General features: G+C 44.4%; 1 protein-coding gene across 2 annotated transcripts in view; it reads right to left on the reverse strand.

Annotated features, from left to right (window-relative positions):
- KCNK10 (potassium two pore domain channel subfamily K member 10) overlaps nucleotides 1–25,614 on the reverse strand; it is a 185,620-nt gene that overhangs the window by 17,927 nt on the left and 142,079 nt on the right. For both annotated transcript variants that reach the window (XM_082275351.1, XM_082275350.1), the window contains exon 5: nucleotides 9,553–9,739. In XM_082275351.1, coding sequence (XP_082131477.1) covers nucleotides 9,553–9,739 — 187 coding nt within the window. The remainder of the gene's footprint in view (nucleotides 1–9,552; nucleotides 9,740–25,614) is intronic.

Below are 25,614 nucleotides of genomic sequence, written 5' to 3' on the forward strand. Positions count from 1 at the left end.
ATTTCCAATCAGCCAATGACAGGGCAGCAATTCATTTAGGCATCTAGATGTGGTGAAGATAACTTGCTGAATTTCAAACTGAGCATCGGAATGGGGAAGAAAGGAGATTTAAGTGACTTTGAACGTGGCATGGTTGTTGGTACCAGACGGGCTGGACTGAGTATTTTCAAAAACTGCTGATCTACTGGGATGTTCACACACAACCATATCTCGGGTTAACAGAGAATGGTGGGAAAAAGAGAAAATATCCAGTGAGCGGCAGTTGTGTGGAGGAAAACGCCTTGTTGATGTCAGAGGTCAGAGGAGAATGGGCAGACTGATTCCAGATGATAGAAAGGCAACAGTAACTCAAATAACCACTCGTTACATCCAAGGTATGCAGAATACCATCTCTGAATCTCTGTCCAGCGATATCCACGAGGCCATCTGGGACTCTCCTGATTGGCTGAGACACAGCAGCAGTACCATTGGCTCCCACAGCTGTCAAAGTCAGTTAGCCAATCAGGATAAAGAAGGGACAGGGCCAAACGGCAGCTCCGTGCCTGAATGAACACACAGAACTGCAGCTCAGCTCGGGTGCCCCCATAGCAAGCTGCTTGCTGTGGGGGCACTTGATAGGAGGGAGGGGCCAGGAGCAACAACGAGGGACCTGAGAAGAGGAGGATCCGGGCTGCTCTGTGCAAAACCAACTGCACAGAGAAGGTAAGTATAACATGTGTAAAGGAAACGCGGCCCACGCTGTGCTTGTGGACCTCCGTCAGTATACGGCTTCATTCAGTCTTGAATATAGATATCAAATTTTCCAGCCGCCCCCATACAAAGCTAGCTGACAACTTATGGCACTTTTCCACTGCAAGTACCGGCTCGGCTCTACTCGGCCCTGCTTGGCCCTGCTTGGCCCGGTTTGCTTTTCCACTGCTGGTACCGCATGGTACAGTGTTGGAACGGTTCGGTATGATACGGTATAGGTTTGCTTTTCCACTAAAGTAGTACTAAAGTTAAGTGGGTGGGATAACAACGGGGTGGGTGGGATTCTCTGACCAATCAGTGGATAGTAGTGACTGCATGCAAAGGATTGTGGGATATGGTACCAGTTTGGTACCTGTTGGAACCACAATCGAGTAGGTACTGTTTTTTCAGAGCCGTACCGTACCGTACCGCTCGGTTCCATGCAGTGGAAAAGCGCCGCCGTACCGTACCGTACCGAACCGTTCCGACACTATACCATGCAGTACCAGCAGTGGAAAAGCACAAAAGCGTGCCGAACCGTTCGGTTCCATGCAGTGGAAAAGCTCCATTAGCTTGTTCTGGAACCTTCCCCTTTATTGAACAGTCACCGTTTTTACACAGCATGGACATCCCCCTCCTGATCAGATTACCACACACAGGTCAGGGGTGGCCTGATTACATTATCATATGCAGGTGAAATTGTATACAGAAATAGAATTAACCTGAACTAATTATCTAGCCATTTGGACAGAAACAATATGTGAGTTCATTAGCAAAAAACAATGGGTCAGACAGGCTTAACAGAAAACACATCACACCTCAATACACAGACAATAGGAAGAGACCACCAGTGACAGATTGTCTGTCTCTGACATTAAGTGCAATACACATTATCATAAGTGTAAACACAGAACCCATTTGAAGCAATCCAAACCATAATCTCAGTGTCCATTAGGTATCTGTCTTTCACTCCCAGTGACGGTGAGTACTGTCATGCTTGTAAAAAAAAAAAAAAAAACAAGACTTTACAATCACTTTAAGAATGATTGCTTTAGATTAACCATTGCCAAGCAAAGTTCCATAGAATCCTACGGTTTCACCAGATGTTGCTGAGGGTTCCTTAACTGCTTCTGGACTACCTACTGCATATATACCATATAAAGTAAAACCTTGGTTTGAGAGCGCTTTGCAAGACAAGCAAATTTTTTAAATAAATTTTGACTTGATATACAAGCGATGTCTTGATATACAAGTCGTGTCATGTATAAAAAAGAAAAGAGGAGCCTCTAAAGTGTAGCAATATGGTTACATTTAATGAAGGTTCAATATTTAGCAACTCACATGGTTGATGATTAAAACAGACACACCTAAGTATGCAGCATCTGGGGTAAAGCTGTCCACATAGACCATCCTCTGCACAGCCATCTTCATCATCCCTTCCCCGCTGCACTCCACGAGTGATTCAAAGCCTCACTTTCAGATCACTCTACTGCAGGCTATTCTTCCCATTCACAATTGCAGACTGACAGTGGTGAGAGCCGGTGGTTCAGAAGATGGTCTGTGGACAGCTTTACACCGGATGCCTGCATACTTAGATGTGCCTATATTAATCATCAACCATGTGAGTTGCTAAATGTTGAACCATCATTAAATTTAACCATATTGCTACACTTAGAGGCGCCTCTCATCTCTCTTATATTCTGTAGCTCTGCTAGATTTTGCTTTTTATCCCCTAGGGAAGGCTGCATATTATGGATGGACATTTTATGGTTACACAACCTATCACATTGCTATAATATTTGTATATAGACTATAAACTGAAGGACTTGTGGAACGAATCCTCTGAGTTTCCATTATTTCCTATGGGGAAATTCGCTTTGATATAAGAGTGCTTTGGATTACAAGCATGTTTCCAGAACGAATTATGCTCGCAGTCCAAGGTTTAACTGTACATGTACGTGATTTAGTGCATGAGGTCTGGAGCGCGCGCTGCCGGCGACCCACTCCCACTGTGATTAGACACAGCGGGAGCCAATCAGAGGGTCGGGCGGACGCGGTGGTCACCGGGACCCACCGATCATTCAGAGGAGAGGCAGAATCCTGGTCTGCCTATGTAAACAAGACAAATCGCCGTTCTTTGAGGGAGGAAAATGGAAATCTTGTGTTTCTGCTAAGCACAAAGACGGATCTCTGTTTTCCTCCAGTCACAGCATTCCTCCCTCAGTTAGAAAGCAACCCCTAGGGACACACTTAACCCTTTCATTGCCCCTGATGTTAACCCCTTCCCTGCCAGTGTCAATTTTTTTTTAAGCACTGATCACTGTATTGGTGTCACCTGTCCCAACAAAAAGTGTCAATTCGTGTCAGATTTGTCCGCCAAAATGTTGCAGTCCCGCTAAAAATCACTGATCACCGCCATGACTATTAAAAACAATAAAATAAAAAAAAGTCCATAAATCTATCCCATAGTTTGTAGATGCTATAACTTGTGCGCAAACAAATTAATATACGCTTATTGACATTTTTTTACCAAAAACCTTCCAGAGGGAAAGTGGCTAACAAACGGATTTGTTTCATTAGTTTACTTCGGATGGCGTCACATGATTTGATTTGGATAACGAATGGATCCGAATTTCGTTCCATTTGTTATTCTGGATGCACATGACGACAGTTTATATTGTCCAATCAGCTCACGCCATTTCTCTTGGTGGGTTGGACTAGCGCCTGAAAATATTGAATCCTTCCAATTCAAATCCGGCAAATTTAATAATATAGTGAATATATAGAAAATAGTAATTTTTATTTTTTATTTATTTATTTATTTATTTTTTGCTACCCTCCAATTTTAATCTGTAATTGAATCTCCAAGATTCTCAGTCTATCCATTAGCAGTTTCATAAAAGCGGAGTTCCCCTTTGTCAGTAAAGAAGCCCTGTTAGCCCCGGGGTGTGGGACGAAGAGCTCTCGGCGTCATAAAAAAATCCAATTACAACATGAATAAGCAGAAGAACAGAAACCTTTTAATGGCCCCTGTATTATTAAAGCGGCATCAATCAGCAGCCGCGGACCCTTTTAACGGTCAGATGTGATACATGGATAATTCACGAGGCGATGAGATCATAGGAGAAGCAGCACGAGGGGGGGGGGGCGTAGGGTGGGTGCAGGGGGGCATTTACCAATATGAAGTAGAGATCAACTGCCTGTTAACCCTTTCCATCACCGACGAAGGAGCACAGAAATGGAAGACTTGACCAAGTCATTCTCTATCTCCAGGGAATGGATCAGCGGAGCTCAGAATTCCCATCAATAAAGGATTCTATATACTGGTGATAGCAGTTTTATGCTGATGATAATGTATATCGGCCTTTCTCAACCTTTTCAACACAGAGGAACCCTTGAAATACATTTCTGGTCTCGGGGAACCCCTGCAACAAAATTAAAAATCTACAACTCATGACACATTAGTGTGACAGTCAATGGGAAGAATGCTCCTTACTCTTCTCATCATTGGGAAGAATTACCCCCCTTACAGATAGCTAAAAGGAACAATGGTGCCATTAAGAACCTATCTGAGAGGCAGAAATTGCCCATTGCTCAAGGAACCCCTAGTAACCTCAGGAGGAACCCCTAGTAACCTCAGGAGGAACCCTGGTTGAGAAACCCTGGTTTAGACCCTTGATATTTCACTAAAGCCCCCAAACAGGGCTCCTGCCTTTACACACACATGAACTTTAATGGCAGCCCAGTCTTAGTCTGTAGGGTTCAATATTGAGTCGGCCCACCCTTTGCAGCTATAACAGCTTCAACTCTTCTGGGAAGGCTGTCCACAAGGTTTAGGAGTGTCTATGGGAATGTTTCACCATTCTTCCAGAAGCGCATTTGTGAGGTCAGGCACTGATTAGTGTTGAGCGAACACGGACTGTATTATTCGGGTTCGTACCAAATAATTGGATTTTTGTTACCCGAACACGGACCCGAAAACTTTACTGTATGTTCGGGTTTAAAATCCGTGTTCGGTAATTGTATTTCCTGTTTTGTATGTAATGGCGCGCTTTTAATGGCGGGCTTTCAACAGCCAATCAACAAGCGTTTAACTGGTGTGCCTTAAGCCATCACAGCCATGCCTACTAATGTATTAGTAGCTGTGATTGGCCATCTGAAGCATGTGACCCATGTCTTTATAAGTTCGAGAGCCACAGCGCGGTGCGTCATTCTGCTGTAGTTTAGGGAGAGAGCACACATCATACGTGCTGGCTGCTGCTGATTAGGGACAGACAGTGAAAAATTGTGCCCGAAAAGAATGCAGGGACAGGTCGGAGTGTAGGCAGGGACAGTTATTTGAGCATTTTAGGGACAGGCTGGAGAGATTAAGCAGGGACAGTCTACATCAATTTTGCTGTGTGGGGGGTGGTGCAGTGAACGATCTTTTTGCCCTCACTTGAGCCCACTGAGGAGGAGGAGGAGGAGGAGGAGGAGGAGGAGGGAGAAAAAAAATCTATTTTTATCAGTCTGTTGTGTGCAGCGTTCAGCTATATTTTACTACAGATTGCTGTTCTAATCTGCTATTTAAAAATTACAAATTTAAAGGGGATTTTTTTTAAGAGCACTTGCCATGCTCTTAACTACATTTTGCTGCCATTTTCAGCACTCTAGCCCTTTCCATTGGTGTTTTAGAGCCATTTTAGTGCCTGAAAGTTCGGGTACCCATTAACTTCAATGGGGTTCGGTGTCCGGGTAAAGTTCGGAAAAAGTCTGGGACACGGACCCGGACTTTTTTTTCAAGTTCGGCCGAACCCGGCGAACACGGACATCCAGGTGTCCGTTCAACTCTAGTACTGATGTGAATGAGAAGGCCTGGCTCGCAGTCTCCGCTCTAATTCATCCCAAAGGTGTTCTATCAGGTGGTTAAGGTCAGGACTCTGTGCAGGCCAGTCAAGTTTCTCCACCCCAAACTCACTCATCCATGTCTTTATAGACCTTGCCTTGTGCACTGGTCCAAATCATTTGGTGGAGGGTTTCTTATGGTGTGGGGATGTATTTCAGGGGTTGGACTTGGCCCCCTAGTTCCAGTGAAGGGAACTATTACAGGAGAAGTACAGCCAAAGCTTGTTTGGCTTTACTTCTCCTGTGGATTGCCCACACCATTACACCACCACCAGCCTGAACCGGTGATACAAGGTAGGATGGATCCATGCTTCCATGTTGTTTACACCAAATTCTGACCCCACCATCTGAATGTCACAGCTGAAATCAAGACTCAATAGACCAGGCAACGTTTTTCTAATCTTCTATTGTCCAATTTTGGTGATCCTGTGCAAATTGTAGCCTCAATTTCCTGCTCTTAGCTGACAGGAGTGGCACCCGGTGTGGTCTTCTGCTGCTTTAGCCCATCTGCTTCAAGGTTCGATGTGTTGTGCATTCAGAGATGGTATTTTGCATACCTTGGATGTAACGAGTCGTTATTTGAGTTACTGTTGCCTTTCTATCCTCTGGAACCAGTCTGCCCATTCTCCTCTGACCTCAACAAGGCATTTTCTTCCACATAACTGCCGCTCACTGAATATTTTCTCTTTTTCCCCACCATTCTCTGTAAACCCGAGAGATGGCTGTGTGTGAAAATCCCAGTAAATCGGCAGTTTTTGAAATACTCAGACCAGCCCGTATGGCACCAACAACCATACCACGTTTAAAGTCACTTAACCACTTGCCGATCGCCGCAAGTACATACAGTATAATGCGGCGGTCAGCCCCTCACAGGCAAAGTGACGTATGGGCACGTCACTAGCCTGTGAGGCTCTGGGGAGCGAGCGTGCGCCGCCGGAGGCGCGCTCCCGCTCGGTCACGGACCCCCCCGCGCGTGTGCCCGGCGGACTCGCGATTGTCCGTTACACCGGGAGAAAGGCAGGCGGCTAATGTAAACACAGCCGCCTGTCATTCTCCCCTGTGTAAGAATGGTGATCACACGGTTCTGCTATGTAGGACCGTTGATCATTGTTCCTACACCTCAAGCCACATCCAATCACAGTTAGAAGCACGCCCCTAGGGACACACATAACCCCTCCCTCTCAAAAAAGTTAACCCCTTCACTGCCAGTGTCATTTTACAGTAACAGTGCATATGTATAGCACTGATTACTGCAGTAATGTCACTGGTACCCCCAAAAGTGTCAAAAATGTCAGTCAAGGGTCCGATCTGTCCGCTGCAGTACCGCAAAGAAAATCACAGATCGCCACCATTACGCGTAAAAAAAAAAAAACAACAAAAATGACAAAAATCTTTCCCTTTGTTAGTAAACGCAATAACTTTTGCGCAAACCAATCAAAATACGCTTTTTGCAATTTTTTTTACCAAAAATATGTAGCATAAAATTGGCCTAAAATGTTAAAAAATTTTGATTTTTACATTTTTTTGGGGGAATTTCATATAAAAAAATGTGAAAAATATTGTTATTTTTGCAAAATTGACGCTTTTTTTCGTTTATAGTGCATGATCAAAAAATCGCACAGGTGATCAAATACCACCAAAGGAAAGCTCTGTTTGTGGGAAAAAAGAACGTCAAATTAGTTTAGGTACAGCGTCGCACGACCGCGCAATTGTCCGTTAAAGTCACGCAGTGCCGAATCGCAAAATAGGCCCTGGTCAGGAAGGGGGTAAAATCTTCCGGGGCTTAAGTGGTTAAATCCCCTTTCTTCCCCATTCTGATGCTCGGTTTAAACTTCAGCAAATTGTCTTCACCAAATCTAGATGCCTAAATGCTGCCATGTGATTGGCTGATTAGCATTTTGTGTTACCAAGCAATTGAACAGGTGTACCTAATAAAGTGGCCGATGAGTGTATACAGCGCCGCAGGGAGCGAAAAACCTAAAATCAACATCATAAAAGCTCTGCCAAAATCACACAGTAAAATATCTACAACAGTTTGAATTGCAGAAGGTGAAAAATTAAGCAACACACAAAAATAAGACACACACAAATATTATATATGCAAATGAGGACTATTTAGGGGCATTTGATGATATTGCTAACAGTTGCCAATCAATTTGACCCCTCCTATTTTTTATTTATTTTTTAACCACTTGCCGACCGCCGAAGAAATGCTGCGGCAGGCTGGCTCGGCCGCGCGAACCAATGTACCTATACGTTGGTTTGTGGGAGCACGTGCGCTCCTCCGGGGGCGTGCTTGCGTCCCCATTAGGCAGCGGGGAAGCCGATCCACGGGGTGGATGGTCGCATTCGCTCCCCGTGGAGAGAGAACGACGATCTCCTGTTGTAAACACTGCAGACCGTTGTTCTCGCTAGAATCAATGCAGACTACTGCCTGTCCTATTTAGGATCACAGGTCTCTGTGTTGATTCCTCAAGCCCATCCCCCTCACAGTTAGAAAATACCCCCTAGGCATACACTTTACCCTACAGTAACAGTGCATATCTTTATCACTGATTACTGTAGTAATGTCACTGGTCCCCCCAAAAGTGTCAGAAATGTCAGTTAGGGGACTGATCTGTCTGCCGCAATGTTGCAGTCCCGCTACAAATCGCTGATCGCCGCCATTACTCGTAAAAAAAATTAAAAAATAAATAAAAATGACATAAATATTTCCCCTAGTTAGTAGACAAGATAACCTTTGCGCAAACCAATCAAAATACGCTTATTGGGTTTTTTTGTTTAACCAAAAATATGTAGAAGAATACAAATTAGCCTAAAATGATGAAAAACTTAGATTTTTACATTTTTCTTTGTTTTTTTTTTTGGGAAAAAATGTGAAAAATATTGTTTTTTTTTTTCAGAATTGTCGCTCTTTTTTTGTTTATAGCGCAAAAAATATAAAATCGCACAGGTGATCAAATACCACCAAAAGAAATCTCTGTTTGTGGGGAAAAAAATGTCATCAGTTTTATTTGGGTACAGCGTTGCACGACCGTGCAATTGTCCGTTAAAGTAATGCAGTGCCGAATCGCAAAAAAATGGCCTGGTCATTAAGGGAGAAAATCCTCCAGTCCAGAAGTGGTTAAAGAGTAATTTAATTTTTTATATATGCATATATATAATATATATATATATATAAATATATTTTTATATATATATATATATATATATATATATATATATATATATATATATACAGGGCTTTTTTCTCAGAGAATAGGTGCAGGAACTCCCCCCTTATAAGTCCCCCCTTGTCTCTGCTCCCCACCCCTCTCCAAGAACAGTCCCTTGGTTTCACCCCCTACCCACCACCCAGTACTGCCCCAAATATCAGTTTATGGTGCTAAATAATTTGTATGGAATGTGTTCTTGTCTAATAACAAGAAAAGCAGTTAAATAGATCCCCTGGAGCCAGCAACAATAGATTCCCCAAGCAACAATAGATTCCCCAAAAAACAGTAGACCCCACCCCAGCAACAATAGATCACTCAAACAACAATAGACTCCCCCAGCAAAAATAGACCCCACCCCAGCAACAACAGATCCCCCTTAAGCAATAATAGACCCTCACACAAAAACAGATCCCCACCAGTGACAATAAATCCCCCAGCAGACAGCATCAATAGACCCTCCAGCACACCCCTTGCTTTTATATACATTTAGTGCTGGAGGTGCCAGAACGCGTTCCCGCTGAAAGAAAGCCCAGTGTATATATATATATATATATATGTATATGTATATATATATATGTATATACAGTATATAAATTATTTCATATATATATATATATATATATATATATATATATATATATATATATATATATATATATATATATATATATATATTTTTTTTTATAGAAATAAAATAAACTGCATGGTAACAAAGTGCCCTCACCTGCCACATAGTCCCCAAAACCGACTGTCGTGAGCGTCACCACCACGAAGTAGATGGACTCCAGCTCCGTCCAACCCTCGATCTGTTTGAAGATGACGGCAGGGATGGTCACAAATACCAGACACCCGGCCACGATGAACAAGATGGTGGAGATGACCCGGATCTTGGTCTGACTCACCTGCTTCTTCTAAAGCAAAGAGAATAAAAAAGAGTGAGTTAGAAAAAGTGTAAGGCATGCGGCCTCATCATCAAAGAGGACCTGTCATTATCTTTTCAAGTCTGCGTGACAAAATTCCCGACATGTCACAATATACAGTAACAGTATTGTTTTTCATAAAAGCTCCACTTTTTATCATTAAAAACTGAGCACTACTCAGGGACTTTGCCTAGGCTGAGATGTCATCAATTTGCTTCAGGCAGGAGGAAGCATTTCCTCAGTCTCCTCCCCCCCAGTGATCAGACTGCAACATTGTAATTCTGTAGCAAGTCACAAGGTGGCAGCAGGGCCTCCTGTAGTTTGTTGCTTTTGGTAACCCAGGGAGATTCCAAAGTGAACAATCCAGCAGTCCTCTAGGGGGCAGTGCTACAAGTATAACAATATAATATTCTCAAAACAATATAAAACACAGTGAAAAAATATATAAATTCTTGCAAAAATGAATGTGTAAAGTGCTCCCAAATCTCCATAGGGAGCTGAAGTGCTTTATGTAAACAAATGGTTGTTTATATGGGTAAGCACTGTATTATAATAGATATACATTATTTTGTGCCAATTCAGCTTTAACTAATTCACAAGCAACATTATAGCCAAATGACAGCTACAGCGCAGCCGCACTTTGCCGGAATTCCATCATATGACTTCCTCCTGCGCCCCCTGCGGCGTGTATCAGCCGTGATCTGTGACCGCTGCGTCCTTCAGAAGAAGCTGGTCACAGATCCAGGTAAAGAGCTGCCGTGATTGGCATCCAATCACAGCTGATCACAGATGTAAACAGGATTTGCCGGTTATCGGCAATCCTCCCCTCATGCTGACAACAAGTGAGGAGAGGAGAGCCGATAACTGGCAAATGCACACAGGGGGCATCTGCACTGACAATTAGGACACTGATCATTGGTGTCCTGATTTTGAGTGCAGCTCCAACAGTGCCCACCAATGCTGCCAACCAGTGCCCATCAGTGAAGCCTGTCAGTGCCAATAATTTCCGCCTATCAGTGCCGCCCATCAGTGCCATCTATCAGTGCCGCCTCATAAGTGCCCATCAGAGCTGCCTCATCAGTGCTGCCTATCAGTTCCCATTAGTGCCGCTTATCCATGCCAATCAGTGTCCATCAGTGCCGCCAATCAGTGCCCATCACTGACACCTATCCGTGCCCATCAGTTTTGCCTATCAGTGCCAATCAGTGTCACCCATTAATGCCCATCGGTGCCGCTCATCTTTGCCCACCAGTGATGCCTATCAGTGCCCATCAGTGCTGTCTTATCAGTACCCAATAGTGCCACCAATCAGCGCCCATCAGTGATGCCTGTCAGTGCCAATCAGTGCTGTTCATTAGTGCCCATCAGTGCCACCTATCAGTGCTGCCTTATCAGTGCCCAATAATGCCCCCTATTAGTGCCCATCATTGCAGCCTATCAGTGCCCAATAGTACCGCTAATCAGTGCCCATCAGTGCAGCCTATCAGTGCCCATCAGTGATGCCTGTCATTGCCAATCAGTGCCGTCCATTAGTACCCATCAGTGTCACCTTATTAGTGCCCCCTATTAGTGCCCATCAGTGCAGCCTATCAGTGCCCAATATTACTGCCTGTCAGTGCTCATCAGTGCAGCCTAAAAGTGCCCAATAGTGCCCCCTATTGGTGCCCATCAGTGCAGCATATCAGTGCCGCCTCATCGGCACACATCAGTAAAGGAGGAAAAAATACATATTTACAAAATATTATAACATAAATGAAGAAAAACATTTTTTTTTTCAAAATTTTAAGTCTTTTTCCATTTGTTTAGCAAAAAATATAAACCCCAGTGGTGACTAAATACCACCGAAAGAAAGCTCTATCTGTCACAAACAAAATGCAATAAATGTCATATGGGTACAGTGTAGCATGACTGCGCAATTGTCATTCAAAGTGTGACAGTGCTGAAAGCTGAGAACTGGCCTGGGCAGGAAGGGGGTGAAAGTGCGATGGTTAAATTCTAGAGACCCTCTGTTATAAAAGTTCCACCCCACCGGTTTTTATTTATTTTTATATATTTTTGCCCCCTCCTTCCCCCGGTTTTAACCTTCTGCTGTTTTATTGCAAAATTTCCACCCACGATCTTTCAACGATCTGTCTGAAAATATAATTTTTTTCTTTTTTTATTTGCAGGAAATATGGAAATGAGCGTGTATGAAGAAGAAAAAGCGATTTACTATCAGGAAAGGTCGTGCTTTATGACATCATTTTCCATTATTAATGGAAGGCCTTCAGGGGACACTTAGGAGACCCGAGAGACAAAAAAAAAAATAAAAATTGCCACTTTGCCATCGCACAGTAAATAGCTTGAACCCGTTTAATCCCAAAACGCAGCGTCAAAGCTGGAGATTGTGCCGAGCGTTCCATCCTATCAGACATCTCAGTGTGTCTAATCCTATTACTGTTACCATGGCGACCACACAAGGGCTTTCCTGCGCTTTTGTATTCAACCGGCGTCAAGATGGCAGCCAGGTCGCCCGTGATTTACTGAGAGGGAATCCCAGCTGGATAGATCGGCCTTTGTGTCAAATACCAATATTAAACCCAAAGATATACAATGTATCCATACAATGTACACAGATATACAATGTATCCCAACAATGTACACAGATATACAATGTATCCCAACAATGTACACAGATATACAATGTATACAGACACTGCACACAGATATACAATATATAAAGACAATGTACACAGATATACAATGTATACAGACAATGTACACAGATATACAATGTATCCATACAATGTACACAGCTATACAACGTATCGCAACAAGGTACACAGCTATACAATGTATCCCAACAATGCACACAAATATACAATGTATCCTGATAATGTACACAGATATACAATGTATACAGACAATGTACATAGGTATACAATGAATACAGACAATGTACACAGATATACAATGGATACAGACAATGTACACAGATATACAATGTATACAGACAATGTACACGGATATACAATGTATACAGACAATGTACACGGATATACAATGTATACAGACAATGTACACCGATATACAATGTATACAGACAATGCACACAGATATACAATGTATACAGACAATGTACATGGATATACAATGTATACAGACAATGTACACATATATACAATATATACAGATAATGTACACAGATATACAATATATACAGACATATGAACACCGATATACAATGTATCCTGACAATGTACACAGATAGACAACGTACACAGATATACAATGTATCCAAGTAATTTAAACAGATATACAATGTACACAGATATACAATGTATACAGATAATGTACACAGATATACAATATATCTGGACAATGCACACGGGTATACAATGTATACAGTGCATGGAAGAAGCCAGAGAGTGCATGGGAGAAGCCGGAGAGTGCATGGGAGAAGCCGGAGAGTGCATGGGAGAAGCCTGAGAGAACATGGGAGAAGCCGGAGAGACCATGGGAAAAGCCTGAGAGTACATGGGAGAAGCCTGGGAGCGCATGGGAGAAGCCTGGGAGCGCATGGGAGAAGCCTGAGAGTACATGGGAGAAGCCTGAGAGTACATGGGAGAAGCCGGAAAGTGCATGGGAGAAGCCTGAGAGTACATGGGAGAAGCCGGACAGTGCATGGGAGAAGCCAGAGAGTGCATGGGAGAAGCCTGAGAGTGCAAGGGAGAAGCCGGAGAGTGCATGGGAGAAGCCGGAGAGTGCATGGGAGAAGCCTGAGAGTGCATGGGAGAAGCCTGAGAGTACATGGGAGAAGCCGGAAAGTGCATGGGAGAAGCCTGAGAGTGCATGGGAGAAGCCGGACAGAGCATGGGAGAAGCCGAAGAGTGCATGGGAGAAGCCTGAGAGTGCATGGGAGAAGCCTGAGAGTGCATGGAAGAAGCCGGAGAGAACATGGGAGAAGACGGAGAGACCATGGAAAAAGCCTGAGAGAACATGGGAGAAGCCTGGGAGCGCATGGGAGAAGCCTGAGAGTGCATGGGAGAAGCCTGAGAGTGCATGGGAGAAGCCTGAGAGTACATGGGAGAAGCCGGAAAGTGCATGGGAGAAGCCTGAGAGTGCATGGGAGAAGCTGGAGAGTGCATGGGAGAAGCCAGAGAGTGCATGGGAGAAGCCAGAGAGTACATGGGAGAAGCCAGAGAGTGCATGGGAGAAGGCAGAGAGTGCATCGGAGAAGCCAAGAGAGTGCATGGGAGAAGCTTGAGAGTGCATGGGAGAAGCCTGAGAGTGCATGGGAGAAGCCTGAGAGTGCATGTGAGAAGCCTGAGAGAACATGGGAGAAGCATGAGAGAACATGGGAGAAGCCTGGGAGTGCATGGGAGAAGCCTGAGAGTGCATGGGAGAAGCCAGAGAGTGCATGGGAGAAGCCTGAGAGTGCATGGGAGAAGCCTGAGAGTGCATGGGAGAAGCTGGAGAGTGCATGGGAGAAGCCAGAGAGTGCATGGGAGAAGCCAGAGAGTACATGGGAGAAGCCGGAAAGAACATGGGAGAAGCCAGAGAGAACATGGGAGAAGCCTGAGAGTGCATGGGAGAAGCCGGAAAGAACATGGGAGAAGCCAGAGAGAACATGGGAGAAGCCTGAGAGTGCATGGGAAAAGCCAAAGAGTACATGGCAGAAGCCAGAGAGTACATGGGAGAAGCCGGAGAGAACATGGGAGAAGCCGGAGAGTGCATAGGAGAAGTCTGAGAGTACATGGGAGAAGCCAGAGAGTGCATGGGACAAGCCAGAGAGTGCATGGGAGAAGCCGGAGAGTGCATGGGAGAAGCCAGAGAGTACATGGGAGAAGCCAGAGAGTGCATGGGAGAAGCCAGAAAGTATATGGGAGAAGCCTGAGAGTACATAGGAGAAGCCGGAGAGTGCATGGGAGAAGCCGGAGAGAGTGCATGGGAGAAGCTGGAGAGTACATGGGAGAATCCAAAGAGAACATGGGAGAAGCCTGAGAGTACATGGGAAAAGCCAGAGAGAGTGCATGGGAGAAGTCGGAGAGAACATGGGAGAAGCCGGAGAGTACATGGGAGAAGCCAGAGAGAACATGGGAGAAGCCGGAGAGAACATGGGAGAAGCCGGAGAGAACATGGGAGAAGCTGGAGAGAACATGGGAGAAGCTGGAGAGAACATGGGAGAAGCTGGAGAGAACATGGGAGAAGCCGGAGAGAACATGGGAGAAGCCGGAGAGTGCATGGGAGAAGCCAGTGAGTGCATGGGAGAAGCCAGAGAGTACATGGGAGAAGCCTGAGAGTACATAGGAGAAAACGGAGAGTTCATGGGAGAAGCCGGAGAGAGTGCATGGGAGAAGCTGGAGAGAACATGGGAGAAGCCAGTGAGTGCATGGGAGAAGCCGGAGAGTGCATGGGAGAAGCCAGAGAGTACATGGGAGAAGCCTGAGAGTACATGGGAGAAGCCTGAGAGTACATAGGAGAAGCCGGAGAGTGCATGGGAGAAGCCGGAGAGAGTGCATGGGAGAAGCTGGAGAGTACATGGGAGAAGCCAAAGAGAACATGGGAGAAGCCGGAGAGTACATGGGAAAAGCCAGAGAGAGTGCATGGGAGAAGTCGGAGAGAACATGGGAGAAGCCGGAGAGAACATGGGAGAAGCCGGAGAGAACATGGGAGAAGCCGGAGAGTACATGGGAGAAGCCGGAGAGAACATGGGAGAAGCCGGAGAGAACATGGGAGAAGCCGGAGAGAACATGAGAGAAGCTGGAGAGAACATGGGAGAAGCTGGAGAGTACATGGGAGAAGCCAGAGAGTACATGGGAGAAGCCAGAGAGTACATGGGAGAAGCCGGAGAGTGCATGGGAGAAGCCGGAGAGTGCATGGGAGAAGCCAGAGAGAGTGCATGGGAGAAGCTGGAGAGTACATGGGAGAAGCCAAAGAGAACATGGGAGAAGCCTGGGAGAAGTCGGAGAGAACATGGGAGAAGCCGGAGAGAACATGGGAGAAGCCGGAGAGTACATGGGAGAAGCCGGAGAGAACATGGGAGAAGCCGGAGAGAACATGGGAGAAGCAGGAGAATGCATGGGAGAAGCCTGGGAGAAGCCGGAGAGAGTGCATGGGAGAAGCCTGGGAGAAGCCGGAGAGAGTGCATGGGAGAAGCTTGGGAGAAGCCGGAGAGAGTGCATGGGAGAAGCCTGGGAGAAGCCGGAGAGAGTGCATGGGAGAAGCCTGGGAGAAGCCGGAGAGAGTGCATGGGAGAAGCTTGGGAGAAGCCGGAGAGTACATGTGTGAACTGGGAAAGCCAGAGCCAAACCTGAGGGTCAGAGCAGTGAGGGGCTATCTATGTGGAAAGTGTTGGCAAGGAAATGGTCCATGGGAGACAGATGAGGGCCTGAAGTGGAAGGCCTGAGGCTGTGTATTAGCCAGGAGGCGGATTGTCTATTTCTTTCCTAATAGGAGACAGTACGGGATATCTGGTTTTGTGTTACTGGTGAAGCCCTCCGCCGAGGGAAACCCGTTGACTTTTGGTTTTCTGGAACGTTGTTTGAACTTTCCCTTAAATAAAAGTGGGCCAACAAGCCCTGAAATGAGTATTTTGGTGTGAACTGTACTTGCTATCAGGTGCTACACTTGAGCTGTACAACCCCAATCTTCTCAATAGATATACAATGTATCTAAACAGTGTACACTGATATACAATGTATCCGGACAATGTACTGTACACACAGATATACAAATGTATCCCAACAATGTACACAGATATACAATGTATCTGGACAATGTACACAGATATTCAATGTATCCCAACAAAGTACACAGATATACAACGTATCTGGACAATGTACACAGATATACAATGAATACAGACAATGTACACAGATATACAATGTATCCCAACAATGTGCACAGATATACAATGTATCCCAACAATGTGCACAGATATACAATGTATCCAAATAATGCACATAGGTATACACTGTGTCCAAACCATGTACACATATATACAATGTATTCAAACAATGCACACAGATATACAATGTATCCGGACAATGTAAACAGATATACAATGTGTTTGGATAATTTACACAGATATACAATGTATCCCAACAATGTACACAGATATACAATGTATTTGGATAATGTACACAGATATACAATGTCTCCAGTCAATGTACACTGATATACAATGTATCTAAACAATGTACAGAGAAATACAATGTATTCGGATGATGTACACAGATATACAATGTATCCAAACAATGTACACAGATATACAATGTATCCCAACAATGTACACAGATATACAATGTATTCGGATAATGTACACAGATATACAATGTCTCCAGTCAATGTACACAGATATACAATGTATCCCAAAAATGTACACATATATACAATGTATTCAAACAATGCACACAGATATACAATGTATCCGAACGATGTACACAGATATACAATGTACGCAGATATACAATGTATCCAAACAATGTACACAGATATACAATGTATCCCAACAATGTATATAGATATATAATGTATTCGGATAATGTACACAGATATACAATGTATCCGAACAATGTACACAGATATACAATGTACACAGATATACAATGTATCCAAACAATATACACAGATATACAATGTATCCAAACAATGTACACAGATATACAATGTATCCCAACAATGTACACAGATATACAATGTATTCGGATAATGTACACAGATATACAATGTCTCCAGTCAATGTACACAGATATACAATGTATCCCAAAAATGTTCACATATATACAATGTATTCAAACAATGCACACAGATATACAATGTATCCGAACGATGTACACAGATATACAATGTACGCAGATATACAATGTATCCAAACAATGTACACAGATATACAATGTATCCCAACAATGTATATAGATATATAATGTATTCGGATAATGTACACAGATATACAATGTATCCGAACAATGTACACAGATATACAATGTACACAGATATACAATGTATCCAAACAATATACACAGATATACAATGTATCCAAACAATATACACAAATATACAATATATCCAAACCAATTGCACAGATATAATATGTATCCGAACAATGTACACAGATATACAATGTAACCGAACAATGTACACAAATATACAATGTATCCGGATAATGTGCACAGATATGTATTACAATATACAGTCTCAAAGCATAGCTGGGGAGATCTCTATATTAAACTATTCACAATTCTGCTATTATAAAATATGTATACACTGTATAGTATATATAGAACATATATTTTACATCATACTGCCCTTAAATATCAATAGGAGACAGTAGGAGGTGTGCTGCATCTGATCACCACCCCACCAATGTCAGATATAAAATGTATAACAGTGAGGAAGAGCTCCTAGATTTTTTTCAAATCTTTTCATAATGTGATCAGTTTAGATGTGCAGTATACTGATTTTTTTTTATTTTCTTTGAAGACTTCAAATTTTTTTAACACAGATAAAAATGTGAAATAACCTGTGTCTAAAATTGAATCATTGTACAAGAATAAACCATCAATAATATATCATTAATAATATCAATAAAATATATTTTAAACATTCTTGTCACTTTATTTCATTTAATTGATTTTAAGATTGATTTTTGTTTTTAAATGAAATAAAATAAATGAAATCAAATAGAATACATGAATAAATAATAATCATAGCATGCATAATTTTTAAGATACATTTTTTTTATTAGTTTTAACACATTGTACTATGTTTAAATGATATTTTTGATGGTTATTGTATTACAATTACTCAGTTTTCAGACACTGATTATTTTCATATATTGATTATGTTCTAGTTTAACAATTCTGTTCTCAAAACCACACACAAATTGAATTGTGTTCATTTATTTTGTATGTATTTCTATATTGATAATACTGTATTTACAATTTTATTATAAATATCAAATATATTTAACATATTTAATATTTATTATATATACATAATTTCATTTATTTATTTATTTTACATTTTTGTAGCCCAAATGAAGGTGTATTGTTCGGACACCCGAAATGTAATCTAAGGAAGTAGTATTTGGTTATCTAATACATTAGATCTGGCATTTTCTAACCTTATTGTTCTAAGTGTCCACATTGTAGAGAATTGTCCTATTTGTTCTGACCACTGCCACTGAGACAACAATTAGGTTGTCACCAGAACGGGAATAGAGGGAAAATCTCCCAATGATGACCATTCTGGTGATAACTGTTTAAGAGGGGATCTAACTTACTGTTATGTCTCTATGACATGAAGTATAAGGAAATATCCACAGCGGGAAACAGAAAACAAAAAATAAACTTGTGGGTTTTAACCTTTTCCTACTTCATCCAAAACTAAAAAAAAAAAAAAAAAAAAAAAGCATAAAAAAAACTAAGTGTATCCGGGAACTAAACTTTTTTGTTAAGCTCCAAGGTACACACTCAAAGTTAAAAACCAGATGCAATAAAAACGTGAACACACAAAAAGTGCACAAGGGTGTATTATATGTCCTGCCTCTGAAGAGGGAGGCCCTGATCCCTTTGGGCCACAGGGCCATCTTACCAAATGGGCACACTGGGCAGTTGCCTGGGGGCCCCACTTGCCAGGGGTGCCCCACCTGCCCAGCGACTCAGCCCCAGCCAAGCATTAGTCCCGATTCCTGTGTGCATCCCCCTGCCGAACTTAGCAGGTGGCAAGCGCCTGTTGGCCCTGCGCTGCTGTCAGGCCTATTGGGCCGTGGAGGGGGAACCCACAACTGCTGGCATGCCTGTCCGCCTCCACGGGAACAGGCACACACAGGACAGTCCAGTCTGACTCCCGTCTGTGTGTGTGTTCACCGGACCCAGCCACCGAACTTGGAAGCTGTCATTAGCCTGGCACTGCTGTACCAATAAATATTGCCTTATCGATAATTAGCATTTTTATTCTCGTGGGTGATTGTGTAGGCAGGGTCCCAGTGCACGGCATTGTCCGGGGGCCTATAATGCTCTTAAGATGGCACTACTGGGCCACAAGACTTCTGACAGGGTCTGGGTTACTCATGTCCCACCTGGCTGAAACCAGGCAGACCCATTCTTCAGTAGACCTGCCAAAGCAAGGGCCACCCAAGTACTAGCTGGGGCTCCTCCAAAGGGATGACTATAGTAGTAAACTTTGCCCAGGTGCTCCTTTCAAAAACACTTTTGGATACAATAGGGAAAATTGGAAATGCCTGTGAGATTTTTTTTTCATAGTCAATTTCTCTTCACTTCCTCTCAAGATTCAACAGGAAGTGAGAGGAAATCTCTCTGAAGAAAGGAGAAATCCTCTATTAGACAGTTGTCACCAGAATATGTGTCCACACTGGAGGATACATTACAGTGATAACTTTTACATTTTGGGTTTCCCATCACTTTCTCTCCCAATGGAGATATCCCTTTCTCTCCCAATGGAGATATCCCTTTCTCTCCCAATGGAGATATTCCTTTCTCTCCCAATGGAGATATCCCTTTCTCTCCCAATGGAGATATCCCTTTCTCTCCCAATGGAGATATCCCTTTCTCTCCCAATGGAGATATCCCTTTCTCTCCCAATGGAGATATCCCTTTCTCTCCCAATGGAGATATTCCTTTCTCTCCCAATGGAGATATCCCTTTCTCTCCCAATGGAGATATCCCTTTCTCTCCCAATGGAGATATTCCTTTCTCTCCCAATGGGGCAAGTGAGGGGAAATCCAAATGGTCAATGGTGATTAGGGAAAAAAAGAAAAGGGAGATCTCCCCAGTGGGGACATAGACAGCAATAAAAACCTGGATGTGCAAGGCGGAAAAGCAGAATCCAGATTCTATTATATTCAGACTTTTATGTTATAAAGAGCCAACATGTTTCGGGGTGCACAATTCCCTTCATTAGGACGTGATACAGAAGAACAAAGTGTGTAAGCAATGGCTGCCTATCTTTAATCACGTAGAATATTTTAGAGTTTGGTAACCCGACACGTTTTTGTGGTTTGCTTTTCCTTCCTCAGGGCTGAATGAAGTGTGTTAACAGAAAACAGCGGTAGAAGATAATACTTGAAATAAAATAATTTTACAATATTGGCAGAAACCCGGAAGGCACCAATGTAATGGCCAAGTATGAGTGCCATTAGAAGAGTTCTTGTAGCATGCACTAACAATCAATATCTAAGCAGAGTGGTCATTTCACGGGGGGGAAGGGGGGGGGCTCAGTCATGACATTGGTCCCTGCTGGATCTCTGTTTTGATACATTGTTCCTATTAAATTTCTACAATGCAAACTTGGAAGATTGGAAGATGATCAGTGCAAGGAAAGTGTTGGCTGGAGGGAAATTACCTGTATTTAAAAAAACTGGCACTGTCCCCTAAAAAGTAGAAAATACAAGGTATGTACCAGATCTCAATGGGAAAAGGGAAGGGGAAGAAAGAGACACTGGAAATTGGGGATTTGAGTGTGCCCAAGACAAAAAGCTGACAATGGCTAAAAACCATACATTTTAATTGGTAATACAATTAAAATATCACACAAAAACATGATACATTAAAATTCCTGGTTTACCAGCTGAAGTTTCATCTAGTTTGGGATATTCAATTGGCTTTATTTTTGATTCCTATTTTATTGTCGATATCCTCACTTATATTCTCATCATCCAGATTCAACATTAGATTTAAATTTACACCCAAGGTCCCTCTGCCTTTTCAAGATTCATGCTAATAGGATCGTTCCTTGCATTTATGTCTTGTGGATGATTTGCAGAGGCTCACATAGAATAGAATTCGGATCCTGAAGAAGCTCACATTGTTGGCGGAACGTGTTGCTCCGTACCTCTTTCGGGGGTTCATCCAATATCTCAATATGTGTATTGTATTCTTATATGCATATATGTAGGAATTTTAAGGTATCATGTTTTTATGTGATATTTTAATTGTATTACCAATTAAAATCTATGGTTTTTAACAATTGTCAGCTTTTTGTATTGGCAACACTTAAATCCTCAATTTCCAGTGTCTCTTCCTTCCCTTTCCCCTTCCCTTTCCCTTCCCTCCCTTTTCCCATTGAGACCTGATACATATGTTGAGTAGTGCACTGTAGATGGGGGAAGCAGGGTAGTTGGGAGGGGGGGGGGAGCAGGGTACACAGGGGGGGGGGGGGCTGCAGGGTAAACAGGGGGAACAAGTACACTCATTCTTTAAAAATAAAGATGAATAATAATAATAGTAATAATAATAATAAATTAATAATATACTTTGAATGGTCATAGAGAAAGGGATTCAGGAATTCTTCATTGCACTCTGAACGTTTCACATAAGCCTCATTAAATATGCATAATGCTTCTGCTCATTAAGATAACCGGCTCAGCTGGAATTTACAGTCCCAATAAGACACTCAGGAGCCGATTCAGCCTAATGAGAGGCCACCAGGAGAACGGCAGTATGAAGTCACATCCACAACAAGAATGCCACAAGCTTAAAGAAGAATTCCAGGTATGGATATTTTATATATACAGTTACACTGGTCCAGTTGGATCTATGTACAGCAAATTCCATGTTGTATCCCTCTAGAAGCTGGAAGTCACTGTAGTAGATACCACTACTCCAGTGATGTCCACTAGCTTCCAGGTCAGGGGCTGACTGGCAACTTTTGGCCCAGGGGGCAGGTACAAACCAGAGGCCCATGGTGCAGGGACTCAGCCCTCTTCCCACTTTCCCTCTTCCTGGCCTCCTCCTGACCCCCATTCCAGGCTGAAGCTCCACTCCAGATACTCTCAAACTTGGGGCTGGCCAGAGGAGGAGAGACTCCAGTGGGGCATGGAACCGGCCTCTGCTCAGACACAGTTTACATCATCCATGCTGGTGGGGGGGTGCGCTCTGTCATCGTCTTCATCCCGCATTCAGTAGGTCAGCGGTGGGGAATTTTTACTTCTCTTCACCAGGAATCTTTAAGGCATGTCTGTGGCAGAAGCGCTGCAGGCTTTTTACAGGGCATCAGGGCGGCCCAAGGGGCAATTGCCCCCCTGCCCCCTGGCCCAGTCCTCACCTGTTCCAGGTTGCATGCTGAGCGACTGCCCTGCTCCATTGTGAACACAGAATGTCAGCTGCTGGGCACAGGCATCACTCAGAGAATGCTGAATGGTGCCTGTGACCAGCAGCCGACCTCCTGATTTCACAATCAGCAGGGCAGCATCTCTGCATGCAACCTGGAAGGTGGTGGAGATCACTGGATGCAAAGCATTCTCTGATTGGACGAGGTGGAGATCACCACCTCACCTCTCCACCTCCATTCAAAGGATTCTTTGCATTCACCGAGAAAAAGCAAAGTGTTTCCTGAATGGGTCCCATGTCATTGTTAACTACTTGCCGACTGCCCACCGTAATATTACTGTGGAAGGGCGGCTCGGCTGTGTCCAGTCATGTAGTACTACGTGACTGAAGTGCATGTGGACTCCCACTCCCGCTGTGTTTAGGCCGCGGGAGGAGCGGCGGCGATCGTCCGAGAAACCGAGAGAAGACAATCACTTTAAGGGTGTGCTTTGTTCACACCCCTGAAGGGGTAGGACCTCTCCCTGATCCTCCGGGGCGCAAGGCTCCCGACAGAGTCATGGGGCTTGACATGGTCTGCGTAGCCAGAAAGCCTGGTGGACCCCTCTCCTCTTGATCAGCCAAAAGCTGACCACTGAGTACTAGGTCGAGGGGCTCTCCTGAAGAGAGACTCCCCCAGGGGTAGTGGAGGAGGGAATCTGAGGGCCACACATCCTCCCCCTAAATGTCAGGGCAAGCCCAAGGACTCACACCCTCCATAAATATACACAAGAGTGAAAGTGACAAACATGAGGAGAAAATAAATTGACATAAATAAGTGGCCGTGCAATAGAGCACTGGCCGGGCCCTGAGGCCTGGTAACAAAAATGTTCTGGACTTTAGCCAAAAGGCCTAGCCCTAATAGGCGCAGTGCAAAAAAAGTATTTGGTGCTGTGACCAGTGACGGCTGGTCATTCGGGGCGCAGGGGCGCCGCCCCCCCCTATCCATGCGTCCAGCCCCCTAATCTACATGCGGGGCGCCGGACGCATGGAGATCAATGGGGCTTTTTTTTTTTTTTAGCCGTGTGATTAGAGCCAGAGGCTCTCACAAGCTAAAAAAAAGGATGGGCTCGGTCGGGGGGGGGGGATGTATGGTGCGGTCGGTCCTCTGCCCCCCCCCCCCCCCGGCCCATGGAGCACCAGCCGCCACTGGCTGTGACCTTGTGCCTTTTCACACTGTGGGGTTCCACACTCAAGTGTTACTAAGAGCACCCCTAGGGTGACCACTCCCAGGGGGCACAGACTCCCTGGACTCTCTGCCTTCCCAGCCCATGGCCAGACAAGGTAGATCCATTCAAATCAGGAGGAACTGGGCCCATCCAGTTTACCCAGGGGAATTACTACTGTGCCCCAACTACCAGTGGGCGCCCCCATTTCTGTTCCAGCTGGTACTGGCCTTCAGAGCCCTAATCATCCCAGCTCCCGGTTAAGTCGAAATGACGGCATAGCACCCCTAATGGACACTGATCAGTACAGATACAACACTTGATCTTAGCCAAAAGACAGAGAAGCGATCAGATGATGCTTCCCTATCGGCGCCCGTGCCAAGCGGCCTGACCTCCTGCATCCAACATGGGGCCCAGAAGCTAGAGATCACTGTAGTAGCGATCTAGTAGCAGTGTTATTAGTATATGCAGATGTGATGGGAATCACTTTGTTTGGGGGGGCTGCGGAAACCAGCTTACCTTTAAGAGCTCTGGAAATCCATTTTCCAGCTCCCCCGCCCCCTCTTATGTGTAAGTCACCCTGCGTCTATTAGGGGCACAGGGTGACCAAGAAAATGAAGGACAAATACTTAGTGGACACTGAGAATATGGTTTGGATTACTATAAATTGGACAGTAATATTTACCAACAATATACCTTAAGAAATATATGAATATTTAATCCCACTTTACACTCTGAGACCTCTAGCCTGTTTCCATGAAGTCTATGACACCTAAATAATCAAAGCATTTCTAAGATGCGGATTCCATGTACTTCAATGTAGAAGCCAGACAGTCTGCTACTGGGGTCTCCTGCTATTGTCTGTTTAATAAGATGTTCTGTGTTTTACTTTAGAATAATGTGCAGTGGCAGCCCGTGCATAGGGGGCGCCAGGGCGCCGCCCCCCCTAAAAAAAGAAAAAAAAAAAGACAAAATGAGCAATAAAGTTTTCCAAAAAAAAAAAAATTGCGTTCGCTAACTTCGCCGCCGCCGGCCTATGTGGAGGCTGGGGGGGAGGGGTGGGGTTACGACCCAGAATAGGTGCCGATTGGCTGCCTTCTGGGGGCGTAACCTGGGCGCAGGGCACAGCGCTTGGACACCCCCACTTCGTGGATTCCTGGCTGTGATTGGTCCAGGCTCCAGCCTGGACCAATCATCATCCAGCACACCCGACGCTGACGTCGCGTGCGTCATTCTCACTGGAGTGGACGGACGATGGAGTCGGGTGGACGGACGGAGAGTGACGGCGGCACCGGAGAGGAGACCATCGGATGACCCAGACGACCGGACCAGTCACCTCACCAGGCCGCAGCGACGATGGAGTCGGGTGGACGGACGGGAGTGACGGCGGCACCGGAGAGGAGACCATCGGATGACCCAGACGACCGGACCAGTCACCTCACCAGGCCGCAGCGGCAGGAGCGGAGGTCATCTGGAAGAGAAGAACCAGTCAGTCGGGACTCGGTCACCACCGGTAAGTGAGTCCTCCCTGTCCTGTCAGTCTCTGCAATCATTGGGGTACAATGCTGTGGCACTCTGCAATCATTGGGGTACAATGCTGTGGGCACTCTGC

Source organism: Pelophylax lessonae (genome assembly GCF_965119305.1).
Source record: "Pelophylax lessonae genome assembly, chromosome: 13".
Classification (NCBI taxonomy): Eukaryota; Metazoa; Chordata; class Amphibia; order Anura; family Ranidae; genus Pelophylax; species Pelophylax lessonae.